Source organism: Calidris pugnax, unplaced genomic scaffold, assembly GCF_001431845.1.
Source record: "Calidris pugnax isolate Ruff unplaced genomic scaffold, ASM143184v1 scaffold28, whole genome shotgun sequence".
Taxonomy (NCBI): domain Eukaryota; kingdom Metazoa; phylum Chordata; class Aves; order Charadriiformes; family Scolopacidae; genus Calidris; species Calidris pugnax.
The window spans coordinates 667,339-691,860 of record NW_015090842.1 but is presented as its reverse complement, the minus strand read 5'-3'; the positions used below and the strand labels follow the sequence as shown (position 1 = coordinate 691,860).

The 24,522-nt window shown below is 44.7% G+C and overlaps 1 protein-coding gene across 1 annotated transcript in view; it reads right to left on the bottom strand.

Moving 5' to 3' along the window:
- The window catches only part of CHST8 (carbohydrate (N-acetylgalactosamine 4-0) sulfotransferase 8), a 112,416-nt gene extending 95,776 nt beyond the window's left edge, over nt 1-16,640 (bottom strand). The window contains exon 1 of the mRNA XM_014942095.1: nt 16,326-16,640. Within this exon, the coding sequence (XP_014797581.1) occupies nt 16,326-16,434 (109 nt within the window). The 5' untranslated portion in view covers nt 16,435-16,640. The remainder of the gene's footprint in view (nt 1-16,325) is intronic.
- Nucleotides 16,641-24,522: the final 7,882 nt, after the last annotated feature.

The following is a 24,522-nucleotide window of genomic DNA, read 5'->3' as shown; positions in this document are numbered from 1 at the left end:
ATAGCTAATCTATTTTAAAGCAATACTCGTAAGCGATGTGTAAGGCCTGTGCTTTGGGGCTTTGCTGCCTTCCCAGGCAGGAGCAGGCGCACACAAACCCTCCGGGCTGCGCAGTGTCTGACAAGTGTTTACGTGTTAACGTTCATTAGAGGGCTCGGTCAAGCAATTCATGCTTGATTAACTGATTATCCCGTGGTGACAGTTCATTTTTTTTTTTTTAAATAGCTGCCAACCTTCGCAGGAGCAGGACAGTCAGGGCAGTGACAAAAGACATTGATGGGCAAACACTGGACGTACTGAATAGCTGCTGAGGTGACAGACCGGCATCTACGGCGCTTAATCAATGCCTCAGAGACATGGCAATGCTATAAAGATTGTTTATTTCTTTTCTGTGCGTTTATGAATTGTTAATGCAGTCAATCTATATTAGCTTCATTTGTTCTTTGGTAACAATGCAATTTGAATTTTCCAAGTTGAGAGTTGCCTCAATATCAGTTTTTGTACAGTGAAATTTATGAGTTCTTACAGATTTATAAGTTTTTATTGGTGGCTAGAAAGCCAGGCACAATTTCTGACTTTGTTTATTCCAGCATTACAGAATTAGTAAGAGTTGACATTGCAGGCCTTACTGAATAAATTCATTTCCTTGGCAGTGTGTGCATTCTGAATTTTCTTGAGTTAAGCCAGAAAAAGTGGATGCATCAGCACAAGCTGGTGAATAGCTACTGCGATGCGAGAGGATTTCAAGCTAGAGCAGTGCAAGAAGAAGCTCTAAACCAGAGCAAATTATCCACAGACAGTAAATGTGTTGGAACAGATCATCCCTTACCTAATGGTACTGGGGTCCATTGAATTACCCAAGAGACAAGTCTGGCCCGATATTAATTTGCAGCAGATGTTTGACTAACTAATTATTTGAAAGAGTGTGAGTGTATTGTGATATGATTACCCGATATTGCAGCATACTGCTTTCAGGGCTGGTTTTTTGTCTTATTCTTGCAGTAGAAGCAATAACGCAGAAGTCATGGTCTAAGTTTCCTGAATGGTCAGTTGGGTTTGTGAGTTGAAGGGAACAAGATTCCCAAATCATTAGATGATAACGACTCACAAGTGAGTCAGGAGCTGACTGATCTATGACCCGGCCCGTGGGCAGACACCATTTTGAGCCCTGATGAGACAGAGATTGAGAACAATCTCTTCTGGTGTCGACCATCTCCGTTCCTCTCCCTCCATATCCTCTGTCCTCGCCTGCTCTAGGGTGTCAGGGCAAGGTGAGCTGCTTTGGGCACGAGCGTGATGCTGCAAATGAATTCAAACAAAGAGCAAGGAGAGGCATCACGCCGTATGTCTTCTGAATTGTGAGATGGTTCAGGAGAAATGGAAAGATAATTTTTTGAAGATAAATTAGAAAAATTGGGCTTCTTTGCCAAAGTAAAAAGGAACTTTGTAAGAAATATGAGTGCTAATGAGAATATTGAAGAAACTTTACTGTTTATTCCATAGCAGACTATCTTGCATTTTCCTCTGAAGCGTATCATACCACCCGTTGCTAAAGACAGGATATTTTAATGGATAGATGGGCTGCTGATCTGAGCCACCACGGCAATTCCTAGGAACAGAGGCTGCTGTCATGTCAGTGACAATTAGCAGCAAATCCTATTACAGGAATAAGATCACCTAATCCTCCACTCTGGTACGTGCTATTCACTATGATACGTGTTTAATTAAAAGGCTTCTGCAGGCTACAATACTTTGCGCAAAAAATCCAGAAAATATAGAAATTGCGTTAGAAGACTTCACTTAAAAATGACAAGTTAGACATGTGGCACTTCAAAATTATTACTCCAACCCTTTTAATTGGCATAGCTACTTTTCTGAGCCATTCAGAGCAGCTTTTTACAACTTGTGGTGATGTAGGAAAGCCAGTGAGGTCTGATGTGTCACTAGCAATTTTACCCTCTGCTGCATTTTTGACTTTGTTTACAAAGGTAGAAAGGAAGAAAAAGATAGGTGGAGAGAGCCCACCCGGTACATTACCCACTGGGTGGTTTGATCCTTTCAGACTTGTTCATTAGGAGAACACTTTGATGATGTGTATGAGAAGAATCCCTTCCCCTCTTGCATAAGCTGTCTTTGGACAGGTATAGTTTGCAGAATAAATGTTGTATGTTGTCCCCTCTGTATTGAACAAGCTCTTTATGTGACCTTCTACTCTTCAGTATTTGAAGTTTTGCCAAGTATTTAGCACTGGCACAAATCTGCTGCCCTTAGAGTCACCCGTTAAAGTTTAGTGTTGGGAGACTGAGATCTGTTGTTGTTGTTGTTGCCACCTCACAGTCTACACACAAACCTGGGCCGTGGGAGCAGGACTTTGCCTCAGAGGCTGCACCAGAACGTCACTGTAATGTCACTGAGGACTCTCAATACCAATGCATTTTAAAATCTGTTCCTTATAATTTTTATTTCACTGAGCTAGAATAACTCCTGTGAATATCTGTTCCCATGACATACATGCTATTTCCAGTCTTTTATTGTACTTAATAGTTCCCTGGATTAAATTAATTGTGAGTTGGGGGCTCAGGCTCCTGAAGGTGTGCTATCTTGAGCTGATGCTCTTTCCAGTTACCACAGTTAAATTTCAGTTACAACAGTGAAACAAAACAATTAACAATCCTTCAAAAATCATTGTTATCCTTTTTCAAAAAAATCTATTTATTTTTTTAGCAGGCTACATTACTTGTTTCCCTTATTCTTCCCCAAAGCCCAGGATACACTTTCTCAGTGGCTCTTTCAATTACAAGTACCAGCGTTATGATTCTTTGTCGTGCTTTGTATTTTGTTATCCCAAGACTCTAAATCTGTTCCTTTTCTCTTCCACGTTATCTTTAACATCTTCATAACAAAAGTGCTGCAAGGGCTATTGCAGAAAGATCAGTCTGTCTGACAGCATCATTCTTTGCAGCAGGGAGGGTTCTGAATAGAGGCTACAGCTCTGCTGTAAGAACCAGCATCCTCTTGAACAAAGAAGGATGAGTATCAGAGGCATCCGGGGAAAACCTCTGATTCAAAGTGCTGCACTGTGAATAGGAATTTTAAGCAGCAATAAGGAAAAAGCAGAGCATCATCTTTAGCAAGGGGAGTTGGGCTCTATTGAAGCAGAGGGGCTGAGGGAACTGATAAGCACTTGGGACACAATCCAGAGCAAGTCAATGGAAAAGTTCCTTGGGACTCCCGTGCTCTTTGAATTGGGTTTTTCAAAGCTATTTTTCAAGCCCTTATGTATGTGAATCTTCACCTGCATTAGCAGCTAACATAATCGCTGAGCAAATTGGCTATTTATGTGTGTGAGAGGATAAAGCACTCCCAGAAAGACCCCTGTGCCCTGTGCACTGACAAGCTGGAAGCAGAAGTGTCCTCAGAACCTGCTGGGACTGAGCGCTGATGCGTTTGGGTACTGGAGTGGGAAGCTCTGCCTTCCCCATAGAATTGCTGGATATTGTCCCTGTCCTGCCCCACTCGCTGCCACAGGAGCTTGCACTGTGTCCAGGCAGAGGGACAGTGGCTGGAAGGACGAGGTGGCCATCAGCCACAGCAGTGGCCACCTGCATCACTCCTGCAACCCTTCGGGGGAAGCTGAGTGTGAAACCAAACCGGCGACTCTGAAGCTTTGGTTATTTCCCCTCTTTCCCTTCCTGTTGTCTCAGGTGTATAAATAAATGTTAGAAGAAGAGATCTGAAAGATGTAGCTTTGCAGGGAGGGTTAAACGAGGTGGCCACGAGCAGCTGGAGAGAACCCAAGGTGCTGCTGCTCTCTGCCTGGCGCCGGGGAGCCGCGTGCTGCCGGGGTGATGGACACGCCGTGCGGGGAACCACAGCGAGGGGAAGGGAAGAGTCATCCTCAAAAGTTCCCTGAATAGACAACACAAATATCGTGTGGTTCTGAAGAAATGTGGTGCTGGGTTTTTTTCCTCCTTGAAGCTGAGTGGGGCTGCAAAAAGGGCCATTAAGTGCAGGCACACGTACTGCTGACCCCGCTGTGGTGCCGGCCGGGGAGATAATGCAGCTTTTCCGCTGTGTGGGTATTTGTGTGGGGTGAGGAGCTCTCCTGGTATCACACACCCAGGAAGCACGGCCATTAAGTGCAGGCACACGTACTGCTGACTCCGCTGCGGCGCTGGCCGGGGAGGTAATGCAGCTTTTCAGCTGTGTGGGTATTTGTGTGGGGTGAGGACATCACACACCCAGGTATCACACACCCAGGAAGCAGCTGCTTTACTTCAACCTCCTTTTGGAGAGATCATTTCTGGTCTGTAGTTCAAACCAAATGCACAGCTTTAGTTGCATTTCTGGTAATTATACCCTTTAAACAGTAGTTTCGGCCCTCATTGGAGCTATGAGCCTCTAAAATTATTCTGCGGACATGTGGACTCCTCTATATTGAGGTCTGCCAGGTCTAAGCTTACTTTTCTTGCCTTTATTTGGACCTTTCAGTTACCTTAAAAGCAATCCATGGACCTGAGGGGCCCACAGAGCAGACGGGGTCATTGGCAGCTCCTGCACTGCAGGGGGGTGGCGGGGAGCGATGGGACACCAGAGCTGGGCTCTCGGGTCAGCTCCCCTTCCTCCCAGCACCCTGCACCTGGGATGGTTCTGCCAAAGCAAAGCTGATGAACGTGCCTACGAGGGAGCCGTACGAGGCTGCTCATGCATTGCCTCGAGAATTTTGCTGGGGAGAAATCCCTGTGTTGCACCTTCAGACAGCAGGTACCCGGTATCGCTACCCAGAAGCTGTTGAATTTGAAGCACAAGGTTTAATTCCCGTGGTCTGTGCCCGCTGCGTGGCAATGTTCTCTTGTGGGAACAGCATCTCCCACACCTCTGCGTAGCGTGTGTGCTGCACCTTATGTTTGCTGTGTCCAGCTGAAAAGCAGCTGTCACAATTTTCAGTTTTACTGCCTTCAAACAACCTTTCCAAATGCTAATTCCCTTGTAATGCATTCTCCAGTAATTTTAACATAATGTAACGTAACATAAACAGCATGTAATTTGCAGTTTTGCTTTCTTTTTTGAAGCACCTGAGCTAGATCTTTCTCATAATAAAACTGGTATCTAATTTACCACCCATATTATTCTAATCACAGTAACATCTTTCAGTTTGCATACTCTATAATCATGCTTTCACATTATTCAAAACCAGTTTGTATCTGGCGAACTGGTAATTTTTTCTTTAGTTTCTGACAGTTATTTAATTGTCTTGTTAACATGGATCATTTGATTTTATATCAGCTTAAACTGCGGTCTCGATGGTTCATTTTTGCAATATGCTGTGTTGACAGTAAGGTACAGAGAATTTCAATGGATATCTATCTTATTAAATGCATATTTCATTAGCATATTGTGTTAATACTCTTTTCAGTTCAATACATTTGTGTGGCACTTAAAAAAATATTAGCTTCTCTAGAAAGGTTTGGGTAAACATTGGGAAGTTGTATGTTGGAGTTCATTATGAGGGTTCCTGTGCTTTCAGTGCTGGTGGGGAGGTGGTTCCTCAGCAGCTGGGCAAGGGCTGGGACCTTCTCCTGCCACAGGGGTTATGGTCATTGGGCTTGGGGTGGCTTTTTTGGTGTACACGTTTTATGGAAAAAAGACATTCTTTGGCAGGAATTACTTTGTTTAGGACTAGGACACTTGAGGAAGAGATTCTATCTTTACCTTAATAAAATTCTCTAGCTAAAGATAAGTTACGTTTTTTACATCTCCCACTTGGTATCAGATAGGTCCCCAGAAGAGCCATTCACTGCCCTTGGCCCTCGGGGAGCAGAGGAGAGAGCTCAGCACAGCAGGGGAGCAGGCTGGATTTAATGCCACGTCTGGAAAAGAGCAGTGGTTTACTTTTTAGATATTAGATTTCCTCTGAAATGCCACTTAAGCAAACTATGTCTACATTTTGAATTGGCAGCTAAACTGAAAAAGGCAGAACTGCCTTTTCCCCGGTGAGCCTCTGACCCCGGGCACCTTATCCATCAGACAGGAGATGGTAAATATTTTGCTGCTATCAAGACCTGTGCTCGCTTCTTATTTCTCTAAATTAGACTACAAGATGGTTTGTCCTACTAATTAGAGCTGCTCTCATAGCAAATAGGGTTTCTCTTGGAATATCAGCAATTTGCCCTTCACTTGAATGTTTTTGCAGCTTCAGTGGTTGGTTGCTAAGAGGACAGAAACCCAGAAACATTTAATTAATGACTATTAAAATATTCAGAATTCTTGAAATGCTGTCTCAGCAGTTCTTTGTGGAACATCTTGCTCTACAATCAAGCGAGGATGTGTTTGTGGTGGCGTGGGGGGCTGTCATCAAAGGGCTGAATGCTGTAAAAACTCCTACGAATTCCTGCACCCTCCTGACCTCAGCTGGAGCCAGCGCCGGACTCGCGCTCCCTCATTTGAGCAATTTGAAATCTAATTAATGTTAAATTGCAACAAGATATACAAAGACCAAGGGAGAGAAGGCTGCTCGGGGTAGGGACAGGGCTGGCAGAATCTCTGGGGTGAAGGCAATACAGGGGAGGGCATCCTGCTGTCCCCCATGTCCCTGAGAGTGGGGCTGCCGGTGGCTGTGTCCTGCACCCGGGCTGCCTCGTGGGACACACTGAGCACTTAGAGCTTCTTCCTCTACCCAAAAAGTTAAGTAAATAACCAAAAAATGCAGCGAGGGTGATGCTGCAGAATCGGCTCGAAATCCTTCCGAGCAAAAAGGAACATCTTCACACCTGGAAGGGGCCGTGGTGGTGGCACACCCAGGAGTAAGGCGAAGGGTAAATCAAGTACAACTCAGTCTTTGAAGTTAAAGGGGCAAAAGAGGAAACCTCGCTCATCTGTGCAGCAGGTCTCTGATTCCTGATCTGTGATTTCAGGGAGGAAAGAAACTGTGTCACTGGCTCCTTTTAGAAACTGTGTCCTTGGCTTATTAACTGGCTTTATGTGTTGTCCAGTATCAGAGGGGGAAAGGGCTGTGTTTGTGTGTGGGCGGCATTATTTTAGGAGATGTCTTAGTTAATTATTATCTACTGACACGTCACCTAGGAGATACTCTTTCTCTGTCATGCAGCTTGATATTTCGTGCAGGAAAAGGTAGCTCTTCCATAGTTCATTAAATTGTGTTGTGGTGAACTTCTCTCCACTGGGTCTCAATTAAGAAGTGAAGCCAGTGCCTTTAGAGGAAAAGGCAGAGAACAATCAGAATACACTGAATATATAATTTGATCTCTGGGAACAAGCAAGAGGAAAAATATGATGTGCAAATGCGTAGACATTAGGAACGTGTTATGTCTCAAAGATTTGTACATGGAAGTATAATATAGTTAGATCATAACTGTTCATTTGGAATATTTAATGCTTAAAAAAATTTAAGGTGTTCTTTCTAAGTTTGTTAACTAGTGTAAATTTACTGTAGTAAATATTCATTTTCCTTGCTACTTTCCTTGTCTCCATTCTAGCACCCCTGGGAACTTCAGTCATAATGATTCTAGGCCCATTGTCTAGTAACATGAATTATAAAAGTGCAGTAAATTTTCCCTTATACTCTAATTTAATTAAACATTTTGGTTTTAATAATGTTTTTTTATTTTCCTTTTGAAAACTGTTGAAAGGATCTAGCGGAACTAGTCTCCCTCTATGTTTTTCTACAAAAGCCCCCCCAAAAGCTCCTTTCATTAAGTAATTTCAAATGTGACGAGCAGAATAGGAAGTTATCCCAACTTGTGCTTCTCAGACCTCCTTCCCCACCACTCCTCTTTGTGTGCTGCACACATCTTTTTTTTTTTCCTGTTTCTCTCCATTTACATCCTTTTCTTTCCTAATGCTGTTATAAGGGTTTGCTAAGGTCTGTCCATTTCGTTTTTCTCCTACAAATGATAAATGATGGCAAGAACCATCCCGCGGTGTCGGTGACATGCGCTGCTGGAACAGGCAGGGACTGGTGGGTTTAACAGGCAGCACCGAGCACATCCTCGATATACAGAGGTGTTAAACAATACCTGGCTTTGCACTTTCTTGAGTAACTTAATTCCCTTCAATAGCACGAGAAGGAGCAGCTCGTAAATGCAGAACAATTGGAATTTTAATGAGGTAGTGACTTAAGAATGCCTCCTGTTCACAAGGTAATCGCCTCTCTTCAGCTAAACCAATGGAAGGTCAGGTTCCAATTAAACAGCTTAGGAAAAATCAGTTGATTGGTTTCCAGTATTAATCTTGGCTGTTCACGGCATCTCAGGGAACTTGGTGGCTGAGGTGCTGATGTTTGTTTTGGGCGTGTGGATGGCATCCCAGCCCTGCTTAACTTCTCAGCAGCATCTGTAGGATGAGCGTTAAGCAATCACAGTGAACTGCACTGAGGTCTCAATGAGCACGGAATTGCTTTGCTATGGCATAAAATTCAGGGTCTCTGCCTGCAGGTATATACATTTACTTTTGTGACTATTTGAATACACGCCTTTTCATTTGTTTACGATGGAGTAGTGAGAGGAATTTGTTTTCTTGCCTGAGATAAGCATCATCCTGTTTCTCCTAGCAGCTGCGTGCGCAATTAGGAGGACCCAATTAAAGCTGCATTTGCTTCACACAGAGCGGCAGTGATTGCTGTCTATAATTTCTCCTGTGGTTTGACTTATGGGCATTAAGCTGTGCAGAACTTTATTAACAAACAAAGTCAAGTCAAACAAGCCAGGAGAAGAAAATGCAACAATCTGGGAACCGGGGTGCAGGATCTTGGCCGATGTTCACCACCTGCAGCTGGTGAAAGGGAGTCTCCCCCCAGCCCCTCTCAATGAGCCACCCACCAAGTGACCAGTTTGCTCTCTTTGGGCCTGTGCTTTCCATCCTCCTGGCCACAAGAACAGGTATTTGTGTTTCTCCTCTGCTTCCACATCAGCCACTCCGGCTGCAGCCGGTACAGGCCATCCTGACTCCTGGGAATTCAAGCCTAAAATAACTCTAAAGCCAAATGTACCCGTTTGTCCCAAGCACCCGCTGTGCCATCAGCGCTGACAGCTCGGCACCGCCAGCCGTTGTGCCCAACGGGAGGAGAAAGGTAAATGCATTAGGATGGGGAAAGGTGAATGCATTAGGATGGGGAAAGGTGAATGCATTAGGATGGAGAAAGGTAAATGCATTAGGATGGAGAAAGGTAAATGCATTAGGATGGAGAAAGGTGAATGCATTAGGATGGGGAAAGGTGAATGCATTAGGATGGAGAAAGGTAAATGCATTAGGATGGGGAAAGGTAAATGCATTAGGATGGGGAAAGGTGAATGCATTAGGATGGAGGAGGAACAGGGCACCAGAGCACAGGTGCCTTCTTGAAGGATGAGGAATTGCATTCCCGACCTGCTTTTTTCCTCCCTCCTTCCCGAGGCTGTTGGGTGCCCACTGCTCCACAAAGGGACGTGATGTCCCTTGTTTCCCCCCGCCCTGAGCTCTCCCCGAGCCTGCGCAGGCGTGCTGGGTGGCACGGCACATGTCCCTCTCACCCCCAGGGGCACCCCAAGTCTGCCAACACCCACCTCTTGGCTAACGCGCTGCGAAGAGCAAAACACCAGACATCCAGTCCCCACAAAGAGTCTTATGAGAAAATGTGTGGTTTCCAACTAAGCAGCAGGAACAGGAGCCCCCGGAGACTCCGTGTGTGTAGGTGTGAGCAGGCAGTGGACAGGGATTCTGAAAGAAGAGGGGCCGAGCGGGTCGGAGCTGCCCTGAGGAGCAGAGGGGACAATGGAGGAAGGGACCGGCTGGAGAACTTTCCCCTTTAGTCACCCTTAGGTCTCCTGAAGTGGCTGAGACCAACACAGGACAAAGACGGGACTCCATTCTACAAGCTGCAGAATGTTCTGGTGCTCAGGCTGGGAGCATCTTGCAGGACGGGGCCTGCGCTGAGATTAAGATCCGTTAATCACCTTGTATTTGGGAGTAACAGATGCCAAACCAGGCACTTACTTTCAAAACCAGACAGATTATTCATTTGCAGAAAATGATAAAGATGTCCGGGAGAGGTTGCTCTCGTGTAGGGCCTACAGAAGAGCAATTATTTGGCTTTTCCTGCTCGCTCGCCTGGCGCTCCAGCAGCAGGTACCTGGTGGGTTTGATGCTGATACACAAAGCCAGCCAGAATAGAGAAGAAAGCCACCTTTAATTTCAAGCTCCACTAGGATCATGAAAGGAAAATTAATGTTTACGAAATGAAAAAGGATGGTATTGCTGGAGAGAGGAAGTTTTGGTTAAGCTTTTAGGGGAATGTTAATAACTTTGAGAAATGGAAACATATATTATAAAACATGTTTAAAATGGCATAAACTTTAAAAAAGCCAGAAAGTATTTTAAACTTATCTAAGCTCCTCAATGCAGTATCAAGTTCTAAAAAACCGAGCAAACTGAATGATAGCTGACATATGGAAGGCGGCTTTCTAGTACTGACACATTTTCTATGTAAGATTCAATATAGCCTTATATTTAGAATAAATGTTTTGAGCAGAAACAAAAGTCTGCTGCCCAACTTTTGCACATTTCTGTAATGCCTCCGTGAATTTCCAGGGGAATGTGCGAGGTGCTCGGGCTCCTTCCCCAGGAAGGTGCTCTCTGGGAGCCCCCGCCGTCCCCCCGCACGCTGCCAGGCACCGGGAGCAAATCCAGCTCCCAGATGGCAGGTCACTCTTTATTTTGGCAGACAACAAGGAAGCAGTGTCAACCTCTGACAGTTTTTAAAAGTAGGCTTTGAAAGAAATATCAAACTCCATATGTGTATATATATATTTTACCATTCAGTATCTGGGAAGAAATGCTCGCAGGAAAAGAGAAGATAGGAAAATGGTGGAAGTGGAAGGTGCAGTGTGTGAGTGACACAGCATGACATCACTCTGGTTTTACGCTGATAAATACATTTGGGATTAGGTGACATGGACTTTTTGCCATCCCCTAAAGAGGTGGTGGATGTGGGTTTAGGCACCTGTTGTGTGTGTGTCCCGCTGCGGGGGGATTGTACCTGTACCTGCTGCTGAGATTGTACCATAGCATCTGGAATGCACCAGATCTTGGGATAATTGCACAGTTAATATGTTTGGTCTTGCGTTTTTGTGGTAGGATCTTGCAGTCCTTCGGTACCTTGAATTCCCTGCGGGCAACCCCCATAATAATAGGAAATGGAAACATTTAGCAGGTGAATTGCCTGGTTTAACACAATACAGCACAGTCTGCAAGCAGCGGGGCAGGACAGGGACAAACCGTGGCACCTTTGGACCCCAATTCTAGTCTGACACCCAAGGGCTCTGACTCCTGGAAGCACTTGCTGAGGGTTGACAGGAAAAGAGAAATGCTGGTCCTATTAATGCTGGCCTGCGATGCTGTAGATTAACAGCTGTATTTGCTTTAAGGGGCTTTAGGCTAAGGCACGTTAACAGAAACTGTAGAAAAAAATTTAAAAAAAGTGGCGCTCTTTCAAAACCATGTCATAAATAAATGCTGCATGTTTCCTAAGACTGCCAAGGCTATGGCATAGTCATGAAAGCAGGGAAAAAGCGTTGTAAGAGACAATCTCTCTGTATCACTTGTGATAAAACAGCTTGTATGTGATTTCTTTCAGCACTGGGCTGCAGTTATTCTGGCACTGACCGTGTGGTGCAGGGTCTGGGCAGCGTTCGACCCCCCCGTAGCTCAGGCTGATGAAGCATTTGCAGCACTTCTTTCCAATGTGAAAAATAACCAGCTTCACAGGCAGCCTAAGCCCCAACCATCACAAGCATCAGCAAAAGGAGTATCATACTCCTAAGAGCCCATTTCCCTTAGCAGAGAAGGAAATAAATCTTTTCCTTTTCCTCCCAATAACTGTAGAGCATTGGGAACTGGTCTGCACACTGGGAAGTTCTCTTTGCTGGGGGAAGTTCAGCTAGAGGAGACTTGGAGGATGTGACTGTGGAAGGTTTATCCCCTTCTCCATTAGTGGAAGCCACCCTTACAGGTCTAACATGCCCACCTCTGCTGGGACAGAGCATGGGCCAGCCCGATCGCGCCCACCACCACGCTCTTTGGTGGGGGATTTCTGCTGATGCTGTCAGCCCAAAAGCAGACTAAAATGGCTTCCAGCTTATAAAGAGAAGTAAGTTGCAAATTGTAGGAAAATTACTTCTCAAATTATATATCAATGCTAGTTCGTTTTCAATTGTATTTGTAGAAAGTTTGCAGTGTGACAAACAAGCGGCACATTGTGCGCCAGGATGGCATTATGGAAATGTACGGCGAACACAGAGATGTGCATAGGGCTGTAATTTGTGAGTAACGAGGCGTATGTGCTCTGAATAAGTAATTAAGAAAGTTTCGGCAGAGCTGTGATGCTGGTGTTTGCTGTAGGGCTGCTGCAGTGCGCGGTGAGGTCCCTGCTCCCTGGCTGCCCTGCGCCGTCGGGTTTGTGAGCGCGTTCTCTCCCAGCCCCTCAGGCTGCCCCTCACCTTCCCCCTCTGCTCCCCATCACACCCAGTAAAGCAGGAAATGAAGATGACAGTGCTGTGTTAGGGGCTGTAGATGAGTTAAGGAGAGCCATCACCACAGAACGTCAGTCAGGGGCGTTTTGGGCCCCGTTATATTCGTACTTGACCTTCAAATCCTGATCCACTCAGAGTGCAAGGCCATTTCCATTCTGCTCCCTGTTTTCACCCTTTGGAGCTTTCACAACAGGCATCCTTTGAGGTGGATTTTCTACCTTTTACCAGCTCTCAGAGGAGTGTGTGTCCACATATATTAATCTTAAAAGTTCCAGCTGAAAACTCTTACCAGTTTGTGAGTTCAGTACCTATATGGCAAAAACCCAGTAATTCTTTCCCCCGAGTTCCTCACCATATAGAGAACTTTGCTACATGGATATAGGTGCATAGAAATATTAATATTTCCCTGTTTTTTTTTTCTTTATTTGGCAAAATCTCCTATTAGAAAAGTAGATACCATTTTAGAGTATCCCTCCTCTTCTGACTAAAGTCCACAGAGCACATGGTCTTAAAGACAGCTGTAGATACTGTGGTCCAGCTGAAGGGCACACCAAATCACTGTAAAGCTTTTGGATGTTTAATACCCGATCACAGACAGGGAGTTACACGTTCAAGAGTCCTTTGCATCAGGACAGGGATATATGTATTAAATTTCTCTTGCGCACAGTGTGCCAATGTGCTTGGCTCAAAACAAATCCTCTACTCTGTCTAGGAACGATGGCATGATTTCTGCAGAAGCCAAGTTGTCTATATTTAAACGGGGAGAATAATTGGAATTGTGTTTGCGTACAGCGCACGGCCGTCGCTCACGGCTCTGCTCACCCCCAGCCCTGCCCCGTCCCCCATTCTCCACAGAAACTGCAACTCCGAGAAAACGGCTCTAAGTGAAGCTATTGTCTCTTTACTGAGCACAGGAATATCTACTGAATTGAATAGATTGGCTTGGGAAACCTGTTTTTCTCACCCTAAATGGCTCGCTGTCTTATATATCTGCTCAGAGTGCTGGGCCTTGTCTGAACCCAGGCTCACGGACAGGGGGTTTGTCAGTCAGCAGAGAAGGCTCTGCCCACCCTGTCCCGGGCACACGGACCCTGTAAGCGTCAGTTTCCAACAGATAAATGTAATCAAGGTTTATATGCTCACAGAAGCCAACAGGATGGGATTGTTTCACTCGAAAGATCAGAAGAAAATTGTAACTAATGTTGTGGAAAATTACTTTGATATTGCTTTCTCAGTACAGCATCACAATTAGGGAGCAATGTGAAGCACAGGGAAAGAATAAATGAATAGTAACAAATCAACACAAACAGCTACTGTCAGGAGTACTTTGCTCAGTGAAAGTAATGTAAGCATTACTTAAAGTTTTATGGCCATGGATTTTATACCGGTTTAAGTAGTACATCAAGGTCTCACCACCAGGCTTGCTAGGACTGAAACAATCGAGAACAATTTCTGGAACAGACAGATAAAACCAAAGTATCGAAGTATTTTTATTAATCTTGTTTCATAAGTTGTACCATCTTATATTAAAGATGACTGAATGTACTAACAATGAAAAATGCCCTTTTGGAGGATGCAAAATTCCCCTACGCTGCTTTCCAGGGGAAAATGAACAATACTGACTTTTCCCCAGCCAGAGAAGGCTCCTGCCCGCTCTCCTGGGGAGGTGGTGGAGGAGGCTCCTGCCCGCTCTCCTGGGGAGGTTTGAGCCTGGCAAACACGCTTTGCTACGGAGCAACTGCCCGGGAAATACAGAAGCAAAGGCTAATCCAATAACACTCTGCCATGCGGAATCTGCTGCCCTAAGTAGCTTAATGACACGTGCATTTGTTCAATTCTATTGAGGGAGCAATCAGACAAGCAAATTACAGCAATACCCCCCCTCCATCAGAAACAGGCCCTTTGATGGGGAAAGGCTCTGCCCGGGGGACGGGGGGGTCCTTCCCAGCTCCCCAGAAATGTCACTTGTGACGGATGGATTTGCACGGGAGACTGTCTGGAGATGGAATATCCCACCTCTCTCTTCAATGAAACAAACGGATGTTTTTTTTCCTGTGTCCTTTAAGCCACCCAGTAAGTTTTAGTGATAACTGGTATCATTTTCAGAAGCAGGGGACGTGAGGAGCTTCTGAGTCTGCGGGGAGCTGAAAGCACTTAGCACACACGAAAATCAGCCCAACAGAAATAAGAGTAATTGTGTTGAGCACCTTTCACTGCAGGGCACAGTCTGGTTCCTATCAGCATACATTGCCATGGACTGTGTGAGCCGAGCAGTGGTGGGCACACCTCTGGGGGGGAGCAGGGTTGGGATGTTCAGCTCCAGCTCGGCAGAGAGAAAACAGGGACGACGGGTCAAGGGGTGGGACCAGTAATGAAAATATGGAGAAATATGGAGAAGAAATTGCACTGTTTGTGAGACACGGCTAGAAATTCCTTCTCTTTCAGGCGCACAGAATTAACTTTTCAATGTAAAGTTACACACCTAAACATGTTACAGTACAGCCTGCATTTGCTGTCCATACGTCTTCCCCCTCACCCCCAATCTACGGGCCAGTCTCAGTTGAATGTGGCCAGTACCCCCAGTTCTAATCTGTAAACCCTTTTGCATCTAACTACACAAAAACTAATTGCAGAGGCACTGAAGAGACTGGTTAATTCTCTGCTTTGCACAGCTCCGATGAGTCATTATTTCTATAGTTTCAGCTGAGCGGCTGCTTTCAAATGGGTATGCACTTGGACTAAATAATAAAGATATTAAAGTATAGTCTGTTTAGTGACATGGAAATAAGCACTTCATAAACCTGGACACAGAAATTAGCACTTAATGTAATTACCTAAGAGTTCTCTGTGGTAGGGTTCAGCTCCTTTGAAAATGTTAGTAATACTTTACAATAGACACAGTCGTGTTCACTGAACAATGGGGATGTCAATCGAGTAGACTTCTTATAGAGCACACACTTAGTCAAAGGAGGATTTCAGTGCACATAAGAGCAAACACAGTGGCCAAACCTCAGCACTCAGGGCGTTATTATGAGCTGAAGTAACCACGCTGGCATTCATCAGGGCTCTGAACCAGCCTTCATCACTGCCTTCCTCAAAGAGAAAGTGGCTGTAAGTAAATCAAGAGATCTTGTGCTTTTTCATACTTCTTACGTGCCCCTCCTTTAAAAGGAAACCACTATTTCAGCCCACGGTTTTCTCGTTGTCACATGGATGTGCTCTCTGTGGCTTTACACAGTTAAAGTGTGTAGCACAGGAGGACGGCGTGCGTAGGAATGAAAGTTATGGAAAGCTTAATGGAAGTTAAGCACGTTAAAGGAATGCATCCCAAAGTACTTCATCTTTCTTGCGTGACTCATTTACACATCTCTTATTTTGCATCTCCACAGCACACTGAACACCACACCCGGGCAGAGGGGGGCTCAGGGCTGTGTATTTGCAGGAACTCAACTGCCGGCAAAATTTCTCGTGTTGGTGTTGGTAGTGGTGTAGCTGGCAACTGCTCTCAGCTCTAGCAGAAAATTAACTCCATCCAGCTGGACCCTCTGCACCTTGGCAAAGATTCCTGCATAATCAGTCAACTGGTTCTCAGAACTGTTTTTTAAGCAAACACTTCTTTTTTTTTTAAAAAAGAAATTGTTAATTAACTTCAAAACAGCCTTTATTAAAAAAACCCCAAACTTACCTACCTTTGTTGAGTCAACCTCTGTGAAATGTGTAAAACATGTTAAAGTATAAAACATGTAAAAGTATAAAATGCTGCACAACGAAGCGCGAGTCAATAGAAATGGGAACGCTGACCTGGTGTCTGCTGGTGAACTATTTCCTCTGGATCCTGCAGGTGGATGAAGACAACGAGCCCGGCTGCTCCAAACAGCAAGATGAAGGAGAACATACATGTCAGCCTCATAATTATTGTTCTCCAATCAATCTGGTCCTGACCCAGGAAACGAACTGCACGCAGTCTGCAGGACACTCCTCACTCATAGTCTCCTCCTCTCCTCTGGGAGTCTGGCGTAAGACATCTACAAGAGGTAAAAAACCAAACCCCTAAAACTTAGCATACAGAGCATTTATTTTTTTCAAGGCAGATTAGTAGATTTAAGTCCTTGTTTAGATCAAATAACTGATTTCTCTAGTGTTTCTTTGGTACAGTTAATTGCAGTCATCCAGTCAATTTCTGCCCCATCAATTTGTCTTTAATTATATGTCACTGGTTTTAACATATTGAAAAGCCAAGGTAGAATATCATTAAAAATCACAGCTGGGGAATAAAGGTCATGCCATGGCTGCAATTTGCACAGAAACCCCTCTTAATTGTTGGCTTGCTTCAAGTGAAGCATGTGCCACTTCTTATTTTTCCCTGGTTAAGCAATATGAAAACCATAAAGTGAGATGATGTGGGGGACGTGATCACTGCCTGCTTCACCCTCGGGAAAAGCGGAGGCACCAAACGGGTGCACCCCAGGTCAGAGGGAGAAGCTCTGTGGGTCTTGGTGCTTGGGCTTCTTCTGGCTTGCAGAAAGGATTGGGAAAGGAGAGGGAGGGGATCCCGCGGGCTGTCCCCGCTGCCTCTGCTCCCCTGGGAACTTCCCACAAGTTTTTGGGCTCATTTCTGCCCGTTCTCACTGCTGGCTCCACCGCTTCCCCCTGCATGAGGTCCCAGGGAAGCGGCAGCAGCCGTAGTCCCAGGTGGCCACCCCAAATTGTCACTCTGAGCCCCTCACCAGGCACAGCCCTCGGGCAGAGACCTCACTGCCAGCACAGGAACCAGAGTCCAGCCCGGGGAGGTGCTGAGGAGGGAGAAAATCACAGAATGGGAAGGGAACTGGAGAGGAAAACCGTTAGCATTGCCACACGGCTTTATTAATTAAAATAAAGCTTTTGCCACACACCTGTGGTGGCCCTGCCTTTTTCAGTAATACAAAGGAAAGTCCATTAGAAAACCACTGGAACTAGTTCCCACAAATGCAAGCAGATTCCTTACTGATGGCAATTACTGAGCACAAGGACTTCGTCTGGAGACCAGCAACAGGTCGCAGGGGTGAAAATCACTTGGATTTTCTCATATTTCTAGTTGTAAATGTGAGCTGGTCTAAAGGAAGAGGTTGTGAAGGTGGCATTTGTTTACAAAAGCAGTATGAAGTGCAGAAAGACTGTGTAACATTGGTTTGCAGGGAGGATGGGCTGTGGAAAGCTGATCATTCCAAACAGTTATGCCAGGAAAAGTCTTTAAAGATTTGTTCTTGGTGTGCCTAGAATATTGGGTCGGGGAAAACCTCTTCCCTTTTCATGGTTTCCATACTTGGTTTTTAATCTTCTGCAGTATATTGGCATTCTGAATTTCTAAAATGCACCAGAGAAGAACACTAGTCGTGAGTCCTGATGAAGTAATTTCTGTGACTCTGGTTGATAAGGTTATTTTGTGCCAACTCTGTTTATTCCCTGTGTAACGCAGCCAAAGGCAGGCTCCAGGCCAGGAACGCTGGTGGATACTTGTATCTTAAATAATACAGAGCACTAAGTTCTCTCTGTATATAGGCAAATTCATCTTTATTTTCCATTAAAATCATGGCAGACATTAACTGCATATTTTTAATTTTTTTCGCCTTAAACTTTTCTCTCCCCTTTAAAAGTAAAATTAAAAGAAAATTGCACTAAGTTGTTCAGCACTAACAAAGCCCCCCTGTGGGTCCTTGGGCAGGTTCATCTGTGCCTGTGGTGTGTGTGTAAGTAGTATGGATGGACTTTTTTGCACATATATTTATTATATGTATATTTCTAAGGGTCAAATCCAAACCCTTTGCTGGGAATGCCTTGGCAGCTGGTGGGATAGAGAGCTGGCAAGGAACGCCTGACTGTCACTTGAGAGACAGCAGCTTAAAAGCATCCACTCCCAAATAACAAGGGGTTTATATTTGCTTAATGCAGAGTTTTAAGGTCATTTTTTGAATGAATTATACCATTGAGCAAATACGGGATTCTAAAACAATTATCATTAGCTTAAAATGCTAAACCGTTTCCCCTGGTTTTGATTTGTTGAAATGTTTTTGTTTGAAGTAGAGGCAGCAGCAAGAAAGAAGATCCCTCCCCAGTTCTTAATTAGTGCAAGAAATGCTACAGGAGCAGTTTTTAACGGTTATGGTGTTTACACTGCTCCTCATCCTATAGGACAACTGCATTCAGGATCACAGCACCCTTTTATACTTGTTTATATTTATATATATAAAGTGCCTTTCACCATGTTGATAAACATTCTTTGGGATGTTTAATGGATAAACATTCTTTAGGTCAGACACCGCAGCTCTTGGGGACACTTCAAGACGCATCAGTGAGGGAGCTGGATGAAAGGGTATGTTGAAGGAAGAAAAGGCCATGAGGACTTGGGTAACTCCAAAGCAAACCTGCTGCTCAGGGCCTGGTGCCATCACACGTCCTGCCAGGAATGAATCTAGAGGGAGTCCGAGAAGGAAAAAGAAAGAGAACCTCTTTCCTCTCAACAAAATTATTACCTCTCAACAAAACACAAACTTCAGAGATCTTTCAATTACGGGTCTAGGCTTTTCCCCTCCCTATTCTCCTGTAATTATTTTTTCAATCAGTGACTTTAATTATTGAGCTGGTGAATGGGAACAGGAGGTTTACACGTGCTGAGCCCTCCCAGGCCGGTCGCTGGGTTCTGGGAGGAGAGAAGCTCTGAAAGCAGATGGCACCAACCCATAAACGTGAACCGAGAATCCTCATGAAGGAAACATTTGAAAAGATCGTTTACACTCAAATCACATCATTTTAAAGACGGATGAGATTAAAAACCTACAAGAAAACCCCTAGTGGAGCATCAGCTAACGGTTTCTTCGGGCAGTACTTCCTCGGGCACGCTGAGGAGAGGGATGCTGTGTGCGGGAGCTTTGGGTTGATCCACGCAGAGCCCTGGTGCCTGGGGGGCAGAACTGGGATGAATCTAGAGCCTTCAGCTTACACTTTGGGTTTGCAGTCACACGCTTTGACTGTGCTCCTCACAATGGGCAATAACGGATTTTTATAATTCTTATTAGTATTTCTGGGAGCGCAAGAAGATAAGGTTGCAACAGCTTCCAATCTAAACTCCATTTTCAGCTGCCCTGAACTTATTAAACAGATGGAGAGTGGTTCCCTAGAATGTGCAATAATGAATTGAAACGTCTAACTTTTAATTTATTCTTCCTTTATACATTTTTGTGGTGGTTAAAACTCCTAGGTATCAATATATGTTTTTCTGCACTTTCCCGTTACCGGGGTATGTGGATGCTCTGCCCTCGAAAGCGGCAGAAGTATATGTATGCATGGCTAATAATTAGCACTCAGCACTTTCCAGTTCAAAGAGATTCATTAATCTCTGCTACGAATTGTGAGGGGAGGAGTATTAGCGGCGGGCAGGAGAAGAGGTGTTTCATCATGAAGCAAGCCTTTTAGGGAAAAAAAGGTGTATGGTTTTAGGTAAAAATCATGCAAATATGTTTGTGGAAGTTACTCAAATACTATAGGAAAATGTTCAGGCACTGAATCTAGTTCCCCCTACTCCCAAGTGGAACTGAGAGACCCTGCATGTTGGATTTCAGGCAGTTTGACTGGGAGCTGTTGGCAGCTGGGGGCTGCGATGGGGTTTGTGTCTTCTGCTGTATTTTGGGTTGTGTGTTCTGAAAGGGCATCGAAACGCAGCACTTCCTTTATGTGTTATTAAGATAATTTTACTTAGATTGTGTAATACAGTTAGAGACTGGGATAATGATAGTGGGCAATTAGCTGAATAGGAAGAAAAAAAAAAGGGAATGCTATTACTACAAGAATATTAGAAAAAGATTTGCTGTTATTACTGAAATGATCACTTTTAGACACATTAGCTGTGTCTGAGTCGTGCGAACAACAGCAGCTTCTCTCTCCGAAGCTGAGCCAAGCACACGCTTCTGTGTTCAAAGCACTTCTGGAGACCAAAAGCCATCAAACCCAACCCAGGGCACTGAGTTTTCCCATCAAACCCAGGGCACTGAGTTATCCCATCGCTCAGGTGTCCACGCTCTGCTTTACCCCAACGCCCAGGTCATGCTCGTCATGACACCAAAGAAAAAAGGATTTATAAACATTGTTCGTATTCACCAGTAAAACTAACTTTTTATGGCAGTTTTACAAATGCAAGCACTGTACCAGAGGCAGAGATATTAAAAGTCACATTATTCTGTAGCTGTCAGCACTTCTTCTTGGAAATAGGAAATGCAAATGAATCCCAAGTATTATGTCCCAAATCCTCCAGCTTCTTTAGCACAGAAAGAAGTAAGAAACTATTAATCCTGTAGCTGCTTCCGTTCACCAAGCATTCATCTTTGGGTGCTGGATTTTCTGTCACCATATTCTTGCTCATGTCTCAATAGAACAAAAAACTTTGATTTTTCCTGAGATCTGGAAAGAACAGATTTGTTTCCAGGTGATACTTCAAATCAAAACGTTATGTCTGATTTACTTCCTATGTAATTACTTTAGTATTTGTGTAATAACTAAAGATAAATATTTTGAAGAAGGGTGAAATAAGAATTTTTAAGTTGAATCTGTTCCAAATGCCCTGCCCCTGAAACCTCACTACAATTCCTTCCTGAAGAAAATCTGGATTTGTATTTTTCCTTCACGTGGCGAAAGGAATTGAACCTGGTTCAGTGAAATCACGAGTGAAGTTGGAGGTTCCTCTGACTCTGACAAATCCTTAGAAATTAGGAGGAGGAGAAATAGAGGAGAATGGAGAGAGATGCCTCAGCCAGAGCCCGAGGGCTGATGGTGGACCCAGCACACCCCAAAGTCTTGTAGGAAATTAGGCAAAACTATTGCCTTTTTACAGCTCTGTTCTCCAGTCACTGATGCCATTGCGCACCTTGGCTTTCAGCACCTCCTCCATTTGTGCTACATGGGGATTTCTCAACATGAAGAGAATCCTGAAAATTACAGTATCCTCTTTTGCTCACAAATATACACAAATCCCTATTCTGCAAAAAGTAGGGGAAAGGGGGCTTAAGGGCTTTCTCTTATTCTGGTGGAAACTTGTTTTGTCGGGTATCGGCGGGTACCAGTTCTATGTACACCCGCTTTGTCCTCTGGACCTGCAGACCTCCAGAAGGTGTGTTAGCCCAGGTAACGTGCCCAAACCTGAATTTTGACATACCTGTGAAAAGCTACGATATTGATTTATGGGGCTGAAGGCAGAGGGGATAACGTACAACCCCTTTTTCCCATTCCACCCCCCGCCCCCCACAAAGCTGCTCAAGCTGCCCCTCTTGTTTCCATCCCACCGCCGCAGGCAGCGGGCACTTCTGGTTCCCACTTTCATCTACAGTTTAAGACCAAAAGGGACAGAACTCAGTAAACAACCAAAATAATCCTCTCAAAGTCGAGAAGATTTCTTCCCTATCTTTCTGGGTGCAAATTGTGGCAGGAGTCATGTGTTACTAATCTCCTCCGTGCTGCGGCGGGTCCTTTAGCAAGTTAATGCACACACCTCTCCAGGATCCTCCAGGGCTTACAATGCTATTCCTAAGCTAAAACATAATCTCTGAAAGCAGTTTGCATTTGAAAAATGACTTTTTTTTTTTTTTTCCTTTGCTTGGTTTCAAATTGACACCTGGCAGAGCTGGAGGGTGGCGGTGTGAATGGCGAGTGTCAGTAATGAACTTGGCCAGCTTTTCTTCCACCCGGAGCAGAAGGCACAGGATTTGCATGGCAGGTCTCACCCGTGGGCAGCCCAGCCCTCCCGGCACCAGGATTTACAGCAACGTTGTCCCACCTACAGTATTTCATACAGAAAACTGTGTGGAAAGCAATGAGCTGAATTTAGGAAAATTTTTTACACGGAAAGGGTTATCAAGCCTTGGAATGGGCTGCCCAGGGAAGTGATCAAGGCACCATCCCTGGAGGTATTTAAAAGATGGGTTGACATAGTGCTTAGAGACATGGTTTAGTGATGGTTGAGCTAGATGATCTGAAAGGCACCTTCCAACCTGGACAATTCTATGATTTTATGATTCTTGTAAAATACCGCAGAAAGGTGCCTGGTTTATCAGGTGCTCACTTGGTTCTTGTTAGAGTCTGGCTTGAAGTGCTTCCTTCTCCCTCCACTTGCTTTAGTCTTTCTTCTACTTAAAGTAATTATCATGTTTTCAAAGGTTTTTTTTAAGATGGTCACACCATCATATGATAGTGGTGGCTGCAGATCCCTGAAATACTCTTCTCCAGTTGTCCTGAAGGTGCTTCCTTTATCTCTACAGGTTTCCTCGCTATTCCAACAAAAACCATCTTCTTTCAGAAGCTACAATACACCTGGAGTAAGATGGACTTCAGAGGTACCAAACAACTAACTGCTCCAGACACGTTCCCTCCTTCTTGCCAGTATGAAGCAAAGGTACGTTGGAATTTGCTTTTATAAATTAATTTTTCTGTGCAGTTTCAGGTGTGTTGCGATAAGGAGAAAAAGATTACAGAGCTTAAAGGTTTTACGAGTTGTTTTTATATATATATATATTCATATACATATTCTTATACATAAACAATATGTTCCTAGCTATTGGGTAGAAGTTTTATTCACACGCCAAACCTCTTGACATCATGTGATTTTAAATAGTTTTTATAGTCACAATTTTGAATAGCTTTGTATGTATATACACGTGGGGCCCTGTCCTCCAACATTCTGGTTTAACTTTGTGCCTCGTGTAAGATGGTTCATGTCACATGGTGTGGAGATTCGTGGCTCCTCAGTGTTACTTCCTTTTCCTGAAAATATTGGCAGTGGAGATTCTTTCGGAGCCGTAAGCGAGTGAGAAAACCAGGAAAACTGTGAAACGGTCCCCGTAAGGCAGGAATTAAAAACCTTTGTCAGGAGTGAGGGTGGTTTTAATTCCGCACTTGAGGAAACAAAACACAGCACAATTTCTGCCAAAGCAGAAGGAGCCCAGCCTCCTGGCTCCCACCGTGGCTGCTCTTTGTGATGCTGCTATGGTTACCTCGGGAAGCAGAAAACAGCCCTCCTAACCTTGACATGGAACATCTCGCTGTGGCGGTGGAGTGGGCTCCTTTATTGACTCCAGCAACTTCTGTAACGACGTACGTCTGACTGTTTTCGCCTAATACTGGCTCCTCATCCTTCTAGCCGTGATGACTAATTTGTTTCTGATTGAAATTTTATGAATGCTTTCTCCCTAATGAAAGATCGCCATCTGTTTAGTCAAGGTTCTTTTTCCCTTAGACTATGCCCGTATGTCAGAGATAAGTTATTTCCTCTTGTTCTTGATTTGGGCAGCTGAAACCCAGCAGCTAATTGAAAGGAGATATTCTATAAGTAGATCTAGTTGGAAAACTAGATCTTCTTTTTCTTCTCTAAAATGCCTCTTACATTTTCTTTCCAGCCGAAATCCCCCAGGATAGGTTGCACAGCAAACTGAAACAAATATTTGCATTTTATTTTGAAGTACAATTTCTACAGAAAACAAAATGGAGTGTTTGTTTGGAGTGGAGTTTCCGTGTTTCCGCAGTGTGCCGAGGGATGGGGAGGCATAGGGTGGCAGGTCTGGAGCAGGGACAGAGCCCTTCCAGCCCACAAACCACAGGGGACCAAGGGGAACAAGCCCTTCTGCAGGAGAAGAGATCTCCTGGGTGTGTGACAGGGAAGGGAAAACCACCTCAGACCCGCTCTGGTGCTTGACAGCTTCTTCCATCCTTCTCCACCACAAAACTTTCCCTACAAAACCAGGGGTCTGTCCGTTTACGAGCTGACTGTGCCCCCTCAGCCCCAGCCCTGGCAAAACCCTCTGAGGCTTCATTCCCACCATTTACGTTTCCCACCTTGCTCCCCAGTGCCTCCCAGTTCCCTCCCGGCCCCCTCCCTGCCCTTCCACCTGGCCTTTCCCGGGAATTCTCGGGAAAGTTTGTGTTCAGAGCTCGGAGCCTCATCCTTTGCTCCCCCAGCATTAACCCAATCCCTCCCTGC